General features: G+C 45.7%; 1 protein-coding gene across 11 annotated transcripts in view; it reads left to right on the top strand.

The window, feature by feature from the left end:
* Positions 1-20,806, top strand: part of LOC119394082 (glutamate-gated chloride channel) — a 340,243-nt gene that overhangs the window by 305,861 nt on the left and 13,576 nt on the right. For 6 of the 11 annotated variants that reach the window (XM_049415628.1, XM_049415623.1, XM_049415627.1 and 3 more), the window contains 4 exons: positions 7,316-7,383; positions 16,013-16,236; positions 18,157-18,239; positions 20,179-20,313. In XM_049415628.1, coding sequence (XP_049271585.1) covers positions 7,316-7,383; positions 16,013-16,236; positions 18,157-18,239; positions 20,179-20,313 — 510 coding nt within the window. Of the gene's footprint in view, positions 1-7,315; positions 7,384-7,461; positions 7,479-7,647; positions 7,716-16,012; positions 16,237-18,156; positions 18,240-20,178; positions 20,314-20,806 lie in introns of those variants that run through there. The other 5 variants (XM_049415630.1, XM_049415629.1, XM_049415625.1 and 2 more) reach the window with 2 other exon arrangements.

The raw sequence follows: 20,806 nt of genomic DNA, 5'->3' as shown, positions 1-20,806 counted from the left end.
CACGGAATTGAGTGAAACGCAGGCGTTCGCCGCTGAAAGGAGTGGTGGAAAACACACTGCGATAGCTAGAGGGTAATAAAAACAAAACAAAAAACAGCCAGAACACTGCGAAATTGGTACAAGCGCTCGATGAGTGAAATTCGAAGATTAGTAGACAGATAAATGAAAGCAAACATCGAAGTCTGACTGGGTTCGATACCAACCGTCAGAAACCATAGATAACTCGCAGGATCTGCGGAGGGACTCGTGCGAACCAGCGAATGAAATAAACGAAAAAAAGCGAAAGTTGGCAAACTAGAAGCAAAAACAAAGCGCTTGAGCGCTTGAGAGGCGTAGAACTTCGAAAAAAAAATTGGTGTTCGAATACGGCCCGAACAAAAATACTGACTGCGCTACGTTCTAAAAGAAAAGCGCGTTGCACAGAGAAAGAAAAGGTTCGTGGAATTGAAACGCCGCGGAATCAATGCTTTCGGAGCGAGGAGGTGGCGGCGGCATCGGTTCGGGCGGGCCTTTTGTGTCTGTGCGTGAGTGCGTAAGTCTTCTGGCGCAGATGAGTCTGGCCCCAGTGCCTATACTTCGCTGCCCACCCTTCCCTCTATTTCCCTCTCCCTCTCTCTTTCTCAACTCTCCTATTTTGCGCCACCTTAGCTCCTTATGCGACTCAAGTACTTCTCTGCCAGAGGCCTCTCTTTTGTTTCATGTTTTGTTTTTCTTCTTTCGCGCTTTCCCCGTTTAGGCAAGACCATTGCCCGGCTTGCACGATGATGTATACGCTCACTTATATGTATTTCGACGACGACCGCTGATGCCGATGCCGATCTGGCGTGCGCGGGCGGGTTGTGCCTTTTGCTCTCTCGGCGAGGCTTCGACTACAAAAGGGCGTGATTTATGTGAAATCCGCGCTCGCGCGGCGCTCTTTGCCGCTCGCGTATATACGAGAGAAACGCGTTACTTTTGCCGCTTCGTTCGCTCCCGTCTCGTCCCCTTCATTTTTATCCTTCTTCTTTTGCTCGTTCTCCTCCTCCTCGTGAGTTTGTCTCGCTTCCTTTCTTAGTGCCCCTCCTCGTGTAAAGTTCGCGAGAGAGACGCGCGCATGCGCCTGAGACGCTACAGAGGCGCCAGTGTGTAGCGTCACGTGGGCGAGAGCGGATTGAGGGTTCAACAACTCAAGAAAAGGCGCGAGATCGTCTTCTCAGAAAAATAAAAAAAAGGAAAACTTAACGCGAAAGGAGCGAAAGACGAATGAAGGAAAGTGGTGCGGTTACAAAATGGCGATCGAAAAGTAACAGAAGCCTAAGACTATAAGAAAGAAAAAAAAAAGGAAACGAATGGTGGCTGCAAGCGCCAGAGACTTCAACTCCTCCTCTCGACCTTCTTTTCGCCGCCACACAGACGCACAAACACAAAAGAAATATTCCGTCAGATATGCATCAGAAAGGGGGGGGGGTGCGGGGGAGGGTGCCAAGTCTATGAATGCAGACGAGTAGAGCGGCAAAGAATTTAATGTTGCCTTCGAGCCAGCGAGCGAGAAATTCTCATCCGCCGCTGCTCGCTTTTGATCTCGGCAGCCGCCTCACTTTAGCCGGGGATAAATGGGTTCTGCGCCAGAAGGCGCTGGGTTGCAAACAAGCCGTACAAAAAATGCACCACTTGAAAAAAAAAATCATTGCCGACTGGAAACAGTATCACGGCGAGTAAAAGTTGAGGAAAACGAATCAAAAGCCAAGGAAGCCAAGTTAGTCTGTGAAAAAAAAAACGTAAGGAAATGTGGCTAGTATAGGAGACGACAGGCTTGAATTCGCCTCGCGCTGCTATAGTAGCGGAATAGATGGGAGTGGTGGTGAGATGAGAAGGTGGGGGAGGGGGGGGGGGGGGGCGGGTTGAGAAAGGCGCTCGAAAGGCGTGATGGCTCAGAGTCTGCGGCGAAGTGGCGTTCGCGCAGAGAACGCCTTGAATAGGACAGCCGAGTTCCATTCATCCATCACTGTACTAAACTGTTCGGATGTTGTATCGCAAATACTCTCGCCCAACCGAGTTGGGGCTCTTTTAACTCGCGAACTGCCATTGACTCCCTCGTGCTCCGCGTCGAAACGCGTGGGCCCCTCTTTTAAATGTCCGCCGCAGTATCGAAGTAATGTTGAAGACCTATTGAAAAAAAATGAAAAAGGAAAAATAAAGAAAGATGGCGCTATTGAAGAGTGCCAGCTTTTAGGGAGGCACTGCGAGCGCGCGAGTTCCACTGGAGAACATTTCGCGCGCGTCATCCCTGTTTGGAGCTAGTAATGTTAAAAGAAAATATAATTTTCCCTAACGTCGAGGGTGTAGAGAAATTGAAGCTTCGCAGGGTTTGCTTTCCCTACTTGCTCGCGCGCCATCTCGGTCTCCTCACTATGACGTCACAGGTCAACGATTCTAGACTGCCGGCGCCGAGGTGTTGAACGTACGTTACAAAAGCAGTATTTTCTATTCTGTTCGTTGAATGAATCTTAGCTCTCTCTCGTTTCATTTTAGTAAAAATCGTTTATACACCGCATACACTCATTTCAGCAAGTAAAGGTACTCGTCTCATAGAAAGTGAGGAAGACTTGAAAACTTACGCGAGAACACTTTACAATAGATCGGATCACAATGACAGTAGTTTTATAAAAGTGTAGATACATTACTTAGGGACAAGAAGGAGGAGGAGAAGGAGAAGAAAAACGGAAAGACAGGGGAGTTAGCCAGTTTTCAGATCGGCTGGCTACCAGTTACGTCCGTTCCTTTCGACCCCATTGATCATTATAAATATTTATTTGTGGAGAAATAAGGGGCTAAAAAAGCAACTGGAAGACGCTACGTCAGTTTATCGGCAGCTCACGTATAGCATGTACCTGAAATGAATCCTTCAGCATGTTTCATTTGCGGCAGCTTGGAGGCTCGGAATAAAACCGCGACGACTATAATGGCAACGGAATTCTATTTCTGCAAGGTTAGAGCTGCCTGTCTTTTCTCTGGAGTTGAAGGTAAAGGAAAGGGTTATCATGACATACCATCGCACTGAGATGTAAGCAGGAGTTTCTGATATTCTTGCCGTAAAAAGAAGATAATTACTGTTCGTCTGGGGTATGGATTTAATAGAATAAAGAGCAACACGTATGCCAAGTGAAGAGAATCGCGGTCAGGATTGGCAGAAAATTACGCGGAGCAGTGGCAGCTAGGGGCAGTTGCACGCCAAGAAATGCCTATTTATGACAGGCAGAGAAGAAAGACGGGAGACGGAAATAAATTTAGAGGAAAGGCATGGGCGTCAGCCAGAGTATACGCTGATTATCCTTACCGTACTGGGGAATGGCAACAGCAGTTTGGACGACAGAAACAAACGATATGATTGAATGCTGGACAGCATAAAACAGTCACACAGTAAGTGAAATTGCGACACAGTCACACGTGGTGTCGATGTGACATGCAGTGTCCCTCGTGTGAATCGGCGATGAGCATTACTGAATGGGTCTTTAACCCGCAATAATCGTCGTTCGACACGCAATGACAAATTCCTGCCCCGCAACTTTGCCAGTTCTGAACGCCGCAGTGAAAGTCACTGCCGTTCGGCAAGCACCTTTCAGTGACCTGCCAATCGAGCGCTTGCGATAGATCACGTAAAAACTCCATGTGCTATCACCATATCGTATTCTACTGTACCCACTTCAACGTCGAGCATTGCATATTTTTCTGCGCTTCTGAAATTTCACATTGGCCATTTCGTTGTGAAACCACGGTTAATCCAGCTGAAGACAAGCGCAGTCAGGCTGGGAACACGGACCGAAATTACTCGTCTCTCGCTGAATGACAAGCAATACTTGGCCCTAAGATTAATTTCCTTTCTTTTTTTTTTTCTTCTCACAAACGAGAAATATAGCCTTCCTTCTCTGAAGTAACATGATCTGGTCACTCGGAAACGTGAACTCATTAATAGAAGAGAACCGCCTTCTAAAGTTGAAAAAAAGCAATTTCTCTCACAGCATTGATATTCCATTCGCGTCTGCTCCGAAAAGCAAACATTTCGTCGTCATACTCCCAATTTACACGAAGCACTCGCTCTCATCCTCCACGTTATTATTGCGCCCGCACCGTCTTTTCAATTTACCGACGCAGCTGCTCGTACGCCGCAGTAAGCGATCGCTTTGGGCTAATTCGCCAGCGCGCCACGAACAAGATCGCGTCGTGAGACGCCACGTCGCTGCTCCGTGCGTCAACAACAGTGAGGACTGGGACGCGATGCTGCGGGACCTCCATCTCCCCGCGGGCGTACGATCTCGTGTTTTCTTTCTTCTTTTTTTCTTTTTTTCATAAATGAAGTGGAGGGTCCGTTTTCCTAATATCAAAACACGCGCCCACTAACACGTTTTTGTTTAGCGTTTCGTTCCAGGTTTGATTCGTTTCTTTCTTTTCTGCGCGCGCATCATTTAGCACATCAAGCTCCCCTTCTCCGCAGAGTGCATACCCTCCAGGAATAACATGAACCTCGAGTTCGAGAAAAAGAACTAGCGTACACGCAAGTGCGACGCGCAGCCGCTTGTTTACAGGCGCCACACACCATCTTGCGCGCTGGTACGCACGTAACGTCGCTCGCCCAGGGGGGCAAAGGTTATAACGCGGCGTTCGAACGCGAAAATATTGTTTGACCGAGCCGGTGTTTCTTGTTTCAGTGCCGCCTTTTGCGAAGCATACAGCTGCGAGATAACAACGCCGTCCGGTGAATTGCTTGCCGTCCTTCTTCGTAGCCGCGGGCAACAGTGGACGTCTCGCGCGGAAAACTTGCGAAGCAACAAGACCTCGCTCGGGGTGGGACACCGTCAGGGCACGCCTCTGTTTTCACAGCGTCCAGGGTGGAAGCCTGTAATGGTCGCGAAGGGAAAGCGACCACATGGTCATTTCCTCCGAGTGCGCGTGTGAGCGTCCCACGCCTGTGGTTGTGCAAAAGTGCCGAGGAATATAGCTTGTTTCTTTCGGGCCTGCGTGTGTAGAGGCTGTTGAAGCTTACTGCAGGATGGTCTGTCCCATTGTCGATCGGATGTCCGGCCGTATACGTCTTCAGTTTTGCTGCTGTATGTCACCGGCAACGTTACGTCGAGTCGGATACTTTGGTGTGTTTGCTGTAGACATATCGCGCGGAACAGCTGGACGCTAGTCCGTTTCAATAAGTCATCCAAGGTTTTCTCGTGGAGGCCACTGTTCGGGTGGAATCCCGCGGGTAGAGCGGAGTGGAAACAGCCCTGTTTAACCTGTCAGTTTTATAAGTGGGGAATGGTGCGTCCTTTGAAACCACAGTTGGATCAAGACCATTCCTCTGTTGCTAAAGTACCTATTGTTGCAGTGTACAAGTTCTTCGTATTCACTTGGAGCTTGTTCCACCTTTTTTCTCCAATTACAGCTTTCGCTAGACTTAAGGAATCCCTAATAATGCTACTGTTAAAGCGTTGAGTGAATGGTTGACAATAGCTCAATGCACTTGCACCTTGTCATAGCTGGTAATGTTTGTTCTTACGACGAGCTTTCTGCGACTGTTAATTGCACGTATCATGGCGTTTTAAAACATTGACTAAACAATATCAATTTTTGCATGCATCGTTGAGTCTTGTGATCGATAAGTGGACAGCAACTTCCACCGCATTTTCTTTTTCTTTTTGGCTATTCTGTTGTCGCATGTTCACCGTGTGCTTGTGTAAAATATGTTTAGCGTCGAAGTGTTTTGTGTATATGGTTGTCTTTATGTCGTTGGAAATTGTTTTTGGCAATGTTTTCTAACTGAAGTGGTTTTCTTACTGCGCTAGTCGTAGCAGCTTGTGAACCAGTATGATTTTTGGCATTTTTTTTACATTAATCTCAGCAAAGAATGAGCACACAGCTAACGCTGAAAAAAATTGTTTACAGAGCTTGTTTTCAAAAGCAGATACGAGATTTCTTTATCCCTAAAGAACGTTCTTCCGTAGTGAGTCTGAATATTTAGATAATGCTTCTTTTCTACGACAAAGATATTCCTCAGGAGCTAATAAGCCAAATGAAAGTTTACCTTGTCGTAATGTAGTTTCTTGTCAAAGAATTGTATGAGTACGAAGAATAGAATCAATGCTTAGATGCCCTGCCTTTCGTTTCGTATTCCATGTGGTACCACGCAGTATAATGCTTTCTCTAAGTAAGCAGCCTTTTCTTTTTCTTACACCCATGCTCAGCTAGAACTAATTATATGCCCTAATTTGAGTTAGTAAGTAGATCTAGTTATTAGTTGCCTACTTACCGAAAACGCGTACTTAGTTTTAGAGGGCCTGAGAGCTTGAACTTAACTGTGTAGTACATGCATCCGCATATGCTGCTACTGTCAAAAGTTCTGCAGGCCTCAATAAATCCCTTCCGTAGCGTGGCTTTGCTTGCCGGAAGCGTAAATGCGAGCAGCCCATTAAACGTGCAGTCCTTGCTGCCACCAAACACGTGTCTCTGTCTTCTCACTAGTGCTGCTGCCAAGGGAGAACAGAATACGAAATTCCGGCTAGCGTACTTTCCACTAGCGCGAGAAAAAAAAAAAAAGAAACGCCATTGTAGATACTCTCGCTCTATCTTTGAAGAAAGTGAACAGCGCGGACGACAAGGGACCGTGAAAAGAGCTAAGACAAGACAAGCGCTGAGCCTTTTAAAAGCGCAGTTGTTTAAAGCCAAGGTAAATCCCTGGGGATCCGTCGTCCGCACTTTCTAACCCAGCTGCGAGAGCGAAGCCTGGCGAGGGGGAGAGGATGGGTAAAGCTAAGTGGGTGAGAGGGAAGCTTAGTGTAGTGATTTGAGCCTGGTAGAGAAAGGGTAGCGATGTGGACCGGGTGAAGCTGGGTAGAGAGGAGGAGAGCAAAGGCGAAGCTACGGCGGGAGCCGATCAGGTGGTGTGAAGAGGAGGACCGGCTGATCACCATCCTGGAAAACATGAGGGTCTCGCATTCGTTCCGCAATGTTCGGCAACGGCCAGGCTAAAACTGATGCCATCAGCTCCGCTACTTGATCAGCCTTCGCGACGTTCAGTCAGTTGCAGCTGCGCGCATATTTCTCTCTTTCAGTGTCCCTCGCGCTGTTTGCTTTCATCAAAGACGTACCAACATCCCCAACTAGCTGCTTTACTGCTCGCTCTCCCTGTAGCAAACTTTCTTCCCAGCAGCACCCTTTACCCTGTTCAAAAGTGACCCATCTTTAGCGGTCAAATAGAGAGTTAACAAATCAGCGTCAACCGAGGCAACTCGGTGATCCCTCTTTCACCGGCGGTTCCCGCCTTCTGTCTATCTCCCCCATCCCGCTGCAGACGGGCCGGCTCTTGTACGCGTTAACATCTTTGTAAGAAGTATCAGCAGAATTGATGACGTCACCATGGTAAGTGTGACATCACGCAAAAGACAATGGCAGGGCCGCAAAGAGCGAGAGGTTTTCCGCTAGTCGGTCTGTTGGCGAACTGGACACATCGCTAGGTAGGGCTCCTCCTTGCGATCTCCTCTCTTTCTCTCTCTCTCTTTTCTCTCTCTCACTCTTTTCTGTTTTTCTCGAGCGCACCCGCCATCTTTTTTTTTACCTCCTCGTTGGCCCGTCTTCTTATTATTCTTCTTCTCGGATCGCCCAACCCCGACCCCTTCCTTGTAGATGGCCCGTGTGTTGTCAGGGTCAACATCTTTCTTCGCAGTATAAGCAAGATTGACGATTTGAGCATGGTAAGTACACGCGTGGTGCTGCGTAGCGTAAACGTTTTCTGCGCGTGCGCGAGATTTGCTCGAAGGTCGGGGGCCGAGGCCTATGGTGAACTGCGCTGAAGGTAGCGATATGAACAGGAGCCGGTGGGCACGTGGTGCACTTTAGTACTGTACTCTAACGCAGACTTTCGCTACGCGTTCTAAAGTTTCGAAATTACATCGTTTCTGATCCACGAAGACGCTTTAAGGCGTAATTTTAATATTTACGCATAAATTATTGCGACATGTGGACATTAGCGCGCAAATACTTGTTTTGTCAAACGAGAAATAGATCAGATGCTCTTTGCTGAGAGCGGTTACGAAAGTGCAGTGGCCCCTTTCTTCCTCCATACTGTTGCTTTTGATGCCTTCTCGCTGCTAACATGGCACTCGATAAAATGCAGTTCCCATTGCTACCTCGTGCATAATTTGATTCGTTCTTTACAAAAACAATCGGTGTAGTTCACTCAAGTCGGCACCTCATACCTTCTAGCAAATCATGTTGACTGCTCTAATGTGACCAGGAAAAGATTTTGACCCCGTGACGGTCCTTAGCGTCAACTTTAGCAATAACCGTGATGCTTTGAAAGCAACACCAGCTTGTTCGAAATCAAACAGGCCCAAATGCACCGCTCTGCAATGCTGTCCGTGCGTGAGCTGTCTTGTTTGGTGTCAGTTTGTGTGAGTGCTGTCAGTGTGGTGCTGTGAAGCCTGGATGGTCGAGCGCTTGTTGTGTTCGTGAACGCTACTTCGTGTAATCGTTAGGCGGGATTGTTTGACATTTTACTCGCTGTAGTTGCCACGATATTGATGGTTAACTTGATAAGTTTCTCCGCTTCTGAGCAACAACAAGGTTATTGATATTGCAGTCTTCCGCAGCACATTCTAAGAAAGAATAGACGCTGAAAAATGCCTCCCTCTCGTTTTATTTGTTTTCGACCCAACACTAGCAGCACAATTTAATCCAGGACTAATCATAGCCTGTAAATTCGTAACCCTAATCTATTCGTAACTTTGTCTTGTTCGTAATTCTATAAACTTTCGCAACTGCATAGTCTAGCATTACCTTTAGTCCTCCTCATGTTAATAATCCGCACAAACACACACACGTAGGCTCAGGAACAACAAGTCATTTCAGTAAATTGACTAGTGCAAGGTTTTGAAGCACCCTGACCATAAGAAATTTCTACCCCGAAATATCTTCCATTGGCGTCCTTCCGCGATGTCACTCCTAATACTGACAGCTCTACAAAAGCTAGCAGAAGCTTTATCCGGTCACGGCGAAGAGTAATAAGGTTAGGTTGCGTTTACTCAAGGAATCGTTGTGCCACCCAATGCACGTCGCCTAAACCTGGTCATTGTTCGTGTGCCTGTCTGCTTACGTCCTATCTGGATGTCTGTGTGCCTTCCTCGTCGCATTCGTTCAAGTATTTGATCCATTCCTCCCTTGGCCACCCCCTCAAAGTCTGTTGTCTCGTACAACAGTTCAACCATTGGCAAATCTTCCACAAAAGTATCGCAGCAAAACTAGCGTAATCCCATATAACGTGTCTAGCGTGTGGCATACGTCTCGTAACAAGCACCTTCATTCCTTCTGAAGTGATGTTTACTTCTGACCCGTCATATCCCATCCATGTACACGTTTCTCTGCATGTCCGCCCAAGTGTACCGCACGTACGAGCTTCTTGGAAGTTCTGTGTGCGTTTACCCATATACTCGAACTTGCTCCTGGGCCAACATTAGCTGGTACAAGCGGACAGGTCTTTGTTGCCGCACGGTACACGAGTACGAACCCTGTGCAAACAGCTCGCATCTCACACTGTCGTATCATGAGACCCCAAATGACTACGCATGCTGCAGAGCATCCGCATTATTCGTGTCGTGCACACACCACACATGTGAACACGCGCCGGTTCTCGGCACTTTCTTATCTGTCCACCGCACTCTGTTTGAGAATGTACCAATTCTTTAGAGCTCATTTAGCGTACAGTTTACCTATATTCAAATAGCGTGCACTTCTTTTTTTTTTTTTCGATAACGCACCAGACAAAAAGAAAATATTAATATCGGCTGCCTTCTGAAATCCCCTCTCCTTGAGAAAGTCTGATAGCGTCGGCAAATGTATTCTGAACTCAAACGCAGTTATTTTTCTGTACCGTCGCTTCGATAAAGGTAAGTCACGTGACCCCTGACAACCACTAGCATTCGAAACTCTCTTCAGATCTGTTAGGTCACACCACTGCTAGCTCGTAACAAACAACCACGCATTGCATCATGAAGTTAGAAAGTAATGAGCTGCCTGCGAGTCTCTTCCTTAGTTTTGCAAAGGCTCGTATAAGACATCGTCCTTTTTTTTTCGTCACCTCATTCCTGCTAAATAAGAAAGCCATCTCAGAGATTTTTCCGATCTGAGGAGAGTATCCCCTACCTTAGCATAGTTAACACGGGTCAGCTTACCCGGCATGACCAATTCCTATCCACTAATCTCTAAGAGTGACAGCGCACGTGTGGAACAACAAAAAAAAGTAAGGTGAGTGTGCTTTTTTTTCATCTCCTGCTACCGTTTTTTGCTATCGAGTCAAAAAACCGGGACAACACCCCATCGTATAGCAGGTGAGCTTTCCTCTTTGCCTCTTTGCTCCATGCAGCAGTGTTGTTGAAAGCTCCCATGTGTGTATCAATGTTGTGTGTTTTACTAAACTGCTCTTGTCGCCTTGCCAAACGCTGGTTAGACTGAAGCTGCGTCAATTATACTCACAGCTGCTGTTCTTTGCATTCATGCCCAAGTACTACAACACATTGCTTTTTACATCTTGTTTAAGTAACTCATATCTCCTCACCCTCATGTATTCATAGTACAGTGAACAATGTATATATACGCTTCGCAACTGTGTGCACAGCTGTGTTAGCTGCAACAAATATAGCGTTTTATCAAATAAAAGAAGATAAATAGCACAATTTGTTTTTGTCACGATATATCGCACACTCGTTATGTTCTTGCAAGCTTGCACGGTCTTCATCAACGCGACACAATTTGCAATTCGTCCCTCACCAGTAGCGTTTCCAGAAAACCTCACGTCGGCCCTCTTTCTCGGTAACAACGCACTGTACTTCGATCTTCAACGCAAACACGCCACACCTGTTATCACATCCGTCTGCTGTGCACTTTAAAGCATGTGCCAGGACTCACCGCAGCCTAACAACATTAAATCTCACCGAAGAGCAAACTTTCACCTGCCTTTAGGAGACCCATCTTACTCTAGCTCACTGCATCTGGCACGTATGTTCCGGCAGCAGACACTTCTGCCCTGACGCACTTTGTGCCTAGACATTGTAAGCTGTGCAGCCGCCCCTGGCCTGAGTCCTGCATGCATCTCCGCTTTCAGCTCTTGGCACCTCGCCTCCACATACGCATAAAAAAAAGCTATGGTGGTGAGCCCCGTTTGCAGTGGGAACAGTCTGATGTCATGCACCGTCGCATTGTCCTGCAACTAGCCATTAACTAAACGCTTCTATGTGTCACGTGGTCTCACTGTCTGTTCACTTCTTGCCTGTTCGTGTGCTTGCGTAACTGTGCCTGTGTATGCGATGTACATGTCTCGTCGCACGTAAAATGGCCAGGGCGAGTTGAAACACAATAATGCGTGACATTCAAGTAAGGGTTTATGATCTTTTTACGTTACACTTTCGCTGTGATGCCATAGAAAAATTAGAGACCTTGTGCCTGAACTATGCTGAAGTATCTAAACAGCTTTCCAGTCAAAGGTCCAACCTAAGTTCACGTTGAAGAAAAAAACATTTTGTTATGACATATTGCTGACATGTGTCGGACAGAAATCAGATATTTAAACAGTTTTCAACGGCAAATAGTGTTGGTGATTCAGTATTTTACTAACAAAAAATGTGCTTCTAGGCGCATCGTCGAAGATATCGCAGTCAAATTTTCTGCATATGAGTGCAGAACTTAAATTGTGAATGCTTCCTTTGACCAGACAGGCCAAAATTTTATGTCAGAGAAGGATTTGCTTCGTGTTAGCGTACAACTGAATCACTAAATGTAAAAAGAACAAAAAAAACATGAAGTTCACGTGATTTGGCACCTATATTGTTTTCCATGCAGAATTTTCAATCTGCTTTTCAAAGTGACAGCAGTCAGATCACGTTCATTGTCCTGTGTTTTCAATGTCACTGCGCACTAGTGGTGTCGCAGTGACAGAGGACTGGTTCAATTTTTTTGTATAAGTGTGTGAAACACAATGTGAAGATTTCTGTCCGATAGCATCACCTTGAACACGATTACTTATGCATCACATCCAAGCTCCGCAACCATGACGATTCTAATAATGAATTCAGCAAGCATTCGCTTGTTTCCTGTTTTGCTCAGAAGCACAAAAACAACATGCGCGTACAATTCAAAAGTGCTTGACATGTTTATTCAGTCGTAGCTAGCTTCAGTTCTCTTTCGGGCACAACAGCGAACGTTCGAGCTTAGATTGCGAAATGACTCAACCGAGGCGGTTACGTTGTGATTTATGGCAAGTCAACTTAATACACATAAGAAGCTCCGCGTGCCTATTCACGTAAACACGTACTCTTTGTCGCTAAAGAAACATGGACATTTGTTAAAGTACGTGTATCACATGCACTGTGAAGAACCTCTATTGCACAGAAGCACCAAGTTCGCATAAAGTAAGGAAAAAACAGAGTGAAGATGTTCTCTCGTACGTCCATGGCGGTTCACCTGTTCCCGCACAGCGCATTAGGAGAGCTCAAGTACGTGTAGGGCGTGCGTCCTCTACCGCGCGTTGGATGCTGTTCTTCACATCACACCGTTACATCATTTACAGGAGCCAAGTTTCGTGCATTGGCCTTTCCCCCCTCTTCGTGTCTGCCCTACGAGCCTTTTGTGTTGTGTTCCCGTGTGCCGTAGCGGAACGGCTGTGGCTGCCCCCCGCCCCCTCATAGCAGCAATGCTGCACCGAAATGTGCGCAAAAGCGCTGCCCGCGCTTGCTAGCGTGTCTGATGCGTTGTGATTCGTAGAAAGCTTGCGCCGTGTGCGTGCGTGTGTGTGTTGTTCTCTCCCGGTGGTTGGTCGGAGGCCCGGCTGTTCCCTGCTCCCCCCTTTGTAACCCAATTCTTCAGGAGCCACGCAATAGCACCAAAACCCTCTCTGTGCTGTGGAGGTAATATATAGCTGTCAACATATATACGTCCAAAGCACTGAGGGGGTTTTACTCACTCCTCATCGAGCGAACGCACCCTAAATGCCGCAATCCGCGCCAGAAGCGTCTTTTTGTATGTTGCCCACTTTTTTGCTTCTCTCTTCTCTTCTCTGGTCGTTGTCTATTTCTCTTTTTTTTCTCTGTCTACACTTGGCTTTCTCTCTATCTTGCATTCTTTTCATCTTGCACCCGAGAAGTGTTGCCTCAGAAATGCATAAGTTATTGTCTAGCTTTTGTTCGCTGGGAGAACCACGCATTCGGACAACTACTACCCGTTGCATTACATCACGTGTGGTCACGAAACCTAACCTGAGTATTATGGTAAGAGCCCAAGCGCGTGCTCCTTATGGGGGTGTGTGATACCTGAACTTGTGTCTCCCATGCGAGAAAGGCCAAGACAAAAACTTGCGTAAGTGGTCGTCCTTCATATGTGCCCTCTTGAGTGCAGTGCATTTGTACCACGTGAAAGATCTTTGAACAGGTTGACTTGGGGATAGGAAGAGATTTAAAGAAGCTTTCGCATTTCGCTTTTGAAACTTTACTTTTTTTTGTGAGAAGCTGATTCAGCAGCTTCGCCTCAGATGATTCAGAAAGATATTACTTGAAAAATACGGGAAAAGCACCCAATTTTGTGGGTTTGTTGTCATGAGTTTGCAGTTAATCATTTTATTTAGGCATGCTGTACGTAGCCGAGAGAAGACCATCTTGTACTCAGCAGTGTTGACAGAGACTATTACAGATAGCTCTTATTGCCCAATGCGTTCGACGTACTGTGATAAATTTCCTTGTGGGAAAGAAACACCTCTGCTGCATCCCTAGAAATAGTCAATTCTCCTTAGTGTGCCATGTCTTATTTTCAAAAATTGGTGTCCGCTTTTTCCCGGTCCCTGTAATGCCAGTTGTCACAATTTTACGACTAAACGTTGCTGCCCAGTTACATGATTAGCAAGATACTGTTCGTAAATCACGGCTATTTGGTACTTAATAAAATTTCGGTAAAAAGAGCGTTTTTCTTAAATTGGTGGCACACGCAGGAACTGTTAAAAGGTAAATGATTCCCCAACTATGCCAAACTCTTTAGAAGCTGATGTTTTAAGCATCGTTTACAGCTTCTGCAGCTTTGTTACAACGAAGCGAGTCTAAAACTGCGGTCTGGTGACAACGGCTTAAGTAACAACTACCCCTTATATGGGGGTTAATCCGGTATACTCTGGCAACAATTACATGCTGAGTTCTGTGTCTTGATTAAGACCGCAGTGACCGTAGGAAGGGCATCGCAGGCTGTTCTTTATGTATGTTATACTTGGTTAAGAGCTCTAAAATCAACGTTAAAACATTTATCATCGAATACCTATAATTAGCTCACGCAAGTAGGTCTAATCATACGCATTGCGAAGGAAGAACCTGTCTTCAGAGTGCGCTAGAAGTTATATACTGGCGATTTCTTCACTACGAGACGGTTAAAAGTTTTAGCACTGTGATTGGGACAGCTTATGGCATAGCCACGCAAAATTTATCTACACACCTTCACTACCATGCAGTCTGAACCACTACTCAGTCAGCTGACATAGATACTCAAGAGAGGCTTTCCTATAGTCATTTTCGCCCGCTAGTTTGTGGCTAAGCTCATTGCCTAGGTCACGGTGTGTTCCCGGAACCATCGCAAGTGTTAGAAAGGAATATTAACAGCTTTATATTGTTCTCCAGACGCTTGCGTTGGGAATCATGCATTGAATTACCTGTTTTACCGCTGTAATTTTACCCACCACATCGAGACGTAAGCTGGAACTGCAATGCCAATACTTCTTTCTTTCTTTATTGGTTTACTTAGGGCACTACTTAAGCTGTCCACCGTGCCACTACATAAGGTTGTACAGATGCCCAGACGTACGAATTTTACTTCACTTGCAACCCAGTTCATATGCTTTGATACCAAACATATTTCTGCAACAGCACACCTTGTGTAACTTGTTAAATTGTGCCAGAAATGGTCGCACTTTGCAAATTGTAGTAGAGCGTCCGGTTAAAAAATATACCTCACAGTGTTAACAACGGCGATGGGGCATCCAGCTACGTCAGGACATGGCGGATAACACCACTAATCCAAGCATGACTACGTCGCTGTGTACATTGCCCTCTCTTGTGGGTCTCAGTGGCGAAAACCAACAAGTCCTTCCGCTGGGGTCATTCCCAATGGCAGTTGAGAAGCGTAGAACTGTGTTCGTATAACCGGAGTTGCAAAACGCCGTTAGGTAAAGAAAGCGGATCCATCGAGTAGAAATCTAAAGTCCTTAATGTGTCTTACGACATGCATCAGCATAACAGTGATAATATTTGCTGAAACGACAACCCCAATGTCTCTTATGCCATGTCTTAGGACGTAAAACACCAACGATTATATATCTTACGCCGTGTAACTTGAGAACATATCGTTCATGAGTGTTCCAGCAAAAGTAGTTTCGCACTTGGTTCGCGTTATTCTTTCTAAGTAGCATACCGAGTGAAAATTAACTTTAACTGATCACTCTGCCAGTCATTTTTAGCGTGCCATCGCTGTCATGAAGGTCTCCGAAAGCCGCAGTTCTTAACATAATGTGAAGTCTACCATGGTTAGCAGTCTCCAATCTCTAATTCAAGCTTTAAATTCGACTGTGCCTTCTTTAACACATTGCGGATCGCAACTCGGTCATCTCAAAGTTTGGGGCCATCGCAGAAAACGTGCGCTCAGACATTTTCATAATAGTTCATTATCGAAACTCACAACGTAGCCGGTCTGACACGTAGCTCGAGGTTACCTCGGAGCTAAGTCAAGTAGAAGGTCATCACGTTGACTGTAGACTCACGCGCATTAACTGTAAGCTCAGTAAGGTCGTTCTGTGCAAGCCTCGAGCGGATCGGCGCCAGGCTATGCTAAGGGTTTCTTGACAAACTTGTCTAGAGGTAGACGACTCAACTGCCAGTGGGAATGGGCACTTTTTCTCGATGCATTGTCCTCCTAACCCAAACCTGCACCCCCAGAACTCGCGTACACCCGCGCATTGCACGCGCGTCCGCAGGAGTACACAGTGCAAATGACGTTCAGAGAGCAGTGGCGGGACGAGAGACTCCAGTACGACGATTTGGGCGGCCAGGTTCGCTACCTGACGCTCACCGAACCGGACAAGCTTTGGAAGCCGGACCTGTTTTTCTCCAACGAGAAAGAGGGACACTTCCACAACATCATCATGCCCAACGTGCTTCTACGCATACATCCCAACGGCGACGTTCTCTTCAGCATCAGGCAGGCCTTTCTCGTATATCCTTATCACGTGGGATTTACGCGGGCTATATTAGGTTGAAATGAGTTAGCAGTGCGAAGCATAGCACAATGCCCATGGTAGAAGAGTGCATCGCTGTAGTGAGATTTGTATAATTGTACATTACGTATATGTTATGTATGTGTTATGAATTACGTATTACGCATTATGCAATACGTTACTGATTACGTATTCACATTGTGTGCCATGTATAGTGGTTTGTTTTCTGGTTTTCGCTCATTTTTATTGTATCTACATTGCTGGGACTGTTACGCCCCCTTTGCACAATGCCTTACGGTTCTGTAAGGTCTTTCAGATAAATAAATAAATAAATAAATAAATAAATAAATAAATAAATAAATAAATAAATAAATAATGATCGTGCGCCTTTGCAAGATCGCACTTGACTCGCAGCGGGGGATGGGCCATGAATCAGGTGGTTGAATTCACCTTACTGAATCAATTTTTCACCGTAAATGTTCTTGTTTTTGGTGAAAATAAAGTTCTTTGAATGAATGAATGAATGAATGAATGAATGAATGAATGAATGAATGAATGAATGAATGAATGAATGAATGACTTAATAAAGTGTCCCATAGCTTAGAAAGGTAACATTGTACTTGAGCCACTTTCAACTTCATCCCACCTCTTGCTTTTTTTCCCCGTTTCAGTTATTTCCCACTAAAACTGACTCTCTACTTTTAATTACCAACTTGATAAAAGGTTGTAATAGGGGAAACTGGCAATGTTACGCAGAAGTTATGAGTAATAATTCTTTCTCTCATAGTGCTGCGTCAATCGAGCGCCGAAAAACAAAAACAAGACACTTGCGTTTATCCATCTTTTAGAAGTGAGATTGTGGAGGCATGGCGGAAGGTATAACACAGGAAGACCAAGAAATGCTCATATCGATAAAGGCAGACGTCTCCCCATTCTTGCGTGTGTTCTTTTTATTTAGCATGATATACGCAGGGCATTTTATTGCTGCTTATATTTGAGCTGCTTGTGTTCACAATCAAGGCGATCAACCTAGAGAATTTCTTTTCTGGTCTTGCTGATGTTCTCGTTGTTGTTAGGGTTGTCGTAAATGATAATGATGATTATTCCCAAGCCATATTGCATACTGACTTCGGGGAGCTGGTGTGGAGGCGAGCGTGGAAGTTTTATACGTATGATATTGTCACGTGGTAGTGACCGTAACAAAGGTGGCAATCAAACTGTTAAAAATAACCGATGAATCATTGGTGATAAAAGTGGTAAATGAAAGAAACAGATAGAAACAACGCAGGATTGCTTGAATATGAATGCAATGAAACGCGAAATTTGCGTGATACTTTTTGAAAAGATAAAAATAAGAAATGCTAATTTCAAATTAGTGATGCAGTAGGTTTGTGTTGCAAAAAATCAATTGCACATTTCTAGGCAAACATTCCTGTGATTGAATGCCAGAGCCAAGACTCCGAGGGGAGAATGACTTTATAGTGTTCCTTCAGGGCAGCGTTTTGTAGAATAGTCTCATAAAATTTATTCGGTAGGCTTGTTGAAACACGATCACAGATAACAAAGTCATCATCATTACGATCGCATAGCTCTCTGTTCCGCCTTCAGACATGCCTATAAATAACGCTTGGCACGAACTTTACGCCCAATGCTGCTCAGACAGTGCCACAAATTGTTAAAAGCGATTTTTACTCTTAGTGTAAAATAGCATTCCTGTTCGTGAAAGAAAAAGAGATAGCTCGGACTGTACCGGTAAGTGTTCCTAAAAAGCATCAATATTAAGCTCATTGATCCCTAGCTCAACAATCGCTTCTTCAAAGCACGACAACTCTCTATAAATACGTAAGCGGTAGCAAATTGCTGTTTGATTTATTTGTTTACCTTCGCCTTGCTTTCTTTTTCAGAATATCCTTGGTGCTTTCATGTCCAATGAACCTGAAATTTTATCCTTTGGATAAACAAATCTGCTCTATCGTCATGGTGAGCTGTAAGTGTTCCGTTTTGCAATATCTTTCTCGCAAAGTCACTAAACGTAAAGGCTTGTCTGTGCTCGCGAATCTTTAAGTACATGAGTGTTTTATATCGACGGTCGATCGTATTCGTGAACCCGCCGCGGTAGCTTAGTGGGTCAGATGTCGCGCTGTTAAGCTGGAGGACGTGGGTGCGATTCCCGTTCACGGCAGCCGCATTTCAAGGGAGGCGATATGTAGGAACGCCCGCGTACTTTGACTTTGGTTCACTTTAAAGAACCGCAGATGGTCTAGGTTAATGCCGCTATGGCGTGCCTCATAGTCATGCAGTTTTGGCACGTAAAGCTCAAGAAATTATTATTAATACGTTTGCCTTCGCTACAATATGTTAGCCATCAGTATCGGCTCACATTTTCTCTTACAAACAATTCTAGCATACGCGTGTTTTGTGGATATGTGAGTATGGGCCATGGCGCCTCTGTCTATGTTATCCTGTTTGCGGAGGCATACACATACTTAGAACAAAAAAAGACCCCGGTAATTTTTACGAGATATTGGTTATAATTCTCCACACAAAACTGACTAGAAAATTCTAGACAATTTTACCATGAACTTTCCTTTCCTTTAATCAACACATTCCAATGTCAGTGTTGCTGACAACATTCCTAAGGTATGGACTATGTCAACTGCGAGAAGAATGCTGAAAGGTTTGGTGTGTCAGCCATTCAATCCAGAACCAAAGGCGTTCACGTTGAAGCGAGTGCCACGGGCCACAAAGTAGCCTCAGATGCAGTAACATCGTGCCTTCGCATTAGTGCGATGCGTTATCGGCAGCGGTGAGTTAATGCATCAATAACATGAAACGACGCTGCGAAGCAATAAGTCGACAGACTTCCCTTCTTAACGAATTAGCGCTCCAGTCCTCCTTAGTTTATCCTATTATAGATGCCTCATCAAACGCGAGAAGTGACCGTTGGCGTCAGCGGCTTTAACACGAGTGATGCAAAAATCACCATGTGATGACTACACGGGCCACCAACATTTGTTACGTCATCGTAAAGTTTTTATGACGTAACAATGTGACGTCATCAGGTGACATTGTCACTTAGTCAAAGGTGTGCCGATCACGGAGCCACTGCAAAACCATGTGAGGTGCAGAAAGTTTCTAATTACTCCGATCTCGGAGGCAGTGAAAAACCACATTGGGTGTGGAAAGTTTTCGGGCGGCATCAATACAATCGACTGAGAAGAACGAGAAGGTCGTTCTCGCCTTCCAGTCGTCTTATGCAAATGCATAAGAGACCGTGCCGCTTTTTCTTTCTTTTTTTTTTGTATGAGAAAGACAAGCGGTCAACAGAGAAAGAGAACAGCTTTATTTAACGCAAATCTAGTGCTGGTCTACTGAAAAACTCGAGGCCTAGCCTTCGGTCAGGCCTAGAATTTTAAGGTGTTCGACCATTGCTCTCACGAGGTCTGGACTGCAGTGGAGCCCATCTGCCACTACTCCACGGTACAGGTCTGCGTGCGATCTTCACGCACTGAATGGTGCAGTGCACTTAGGTGTCCATCTATCTACACTCATCATCGTCATCATCATCAACCTGACTGCCCCACTGTAGGGCAAAGACATCTCCCATGTTCCTCCAAATAACCTGGTCCTGTGCTTACCGCTGCCACGTTATCCCCGCAAGCTCCTTAATCTCATCTGCCCACCCAACTTTCTGGCTCCCCCGCGCGCGCTTGCCTTCTCTTAGAATCCAGTCTTTTACTTTATGCTCAAGGGTGCGAATAGGTGGACACTTATGTGGGCTAGAGCATTCGGTACGTGAACCAGTTAAGCGAGCATCGAGTTCATACCTGTGGAGTGCTGACACCGACTGCTTACAACGTCCGAATCGTTCCCACGAAGAGTAGGTACCTCTATCGATAACCTGTTTTCTTTCTTTTCCTCTGTAGATGGGTACACAACAGAGGACCTGGTGTTCCTATGGAAAGAGGGGGATCCTGTACAGGTCACAAAAAATCTCCACTTGCCACGTTTCACGCTGGAAAGGTTCCAAACCGACTACTGCACCAGTCGGACCAACACTGGTACGCCAACTTCTTCTTTAAATGTCACAGCTTCAGAACGTCCTTAAAAAACGCGAAGGCATTTCACATGCGCGCACTGTATTCTGCATTCATTTCTGGTAATCAAGTGGAAATAGTGTGCCCGTAAAGAAACGCAAGACAGTAAGTACTTATTCTTCACGAAAGCACCGTCTTCGAGTGCTTCATGTTGTGAGGTAAAAGGTGGGCGAGATGCGAAGAGCGGCCGCCTTACATTCCACTGTGACGTGTCACGTCATCGGTGCGGCACCGCGGACTGTTAGGTGTGCATAGCGTCAATACTAGCGAAAGTACCAGTATGTAGGCGGCGGAGAGTCATAGCCTCTCTTAGTGTAAAGGAATAAGTAAGGTGTCGTCATTATGTGTCGTAGTGCCTCGGTATGTCATCGGCGGTACATGCTCGTCCGGATCGGTCTCCGCGCCCCACGGAACCACCCGGAAAGTTTGTTCACCCTGAAGCGAAGAGGTGACGCTG

The sequence above is a fragment of the Rhipicephalus sanguineus genome, chromosome 5 (genome assembly GCF_013339695.2).
Source record: "Rhipicephalus sanguineus isolate Rsan-2018 chromosome 5, BIME_Rsan_1.4, whole genome shotgun sequence".
NCBI lineage: Eukaryota > Metazoa > Arthropoda > Arachnida > Ixodida > Ixodidae > Rhipicephalus > Rhipicephalus sanguineus.
The sequence above is the reverse complement of the archived record's forward strand: the minus strand, read 5'-3'. Positions and strand labels throughout refer to the sequence as shown.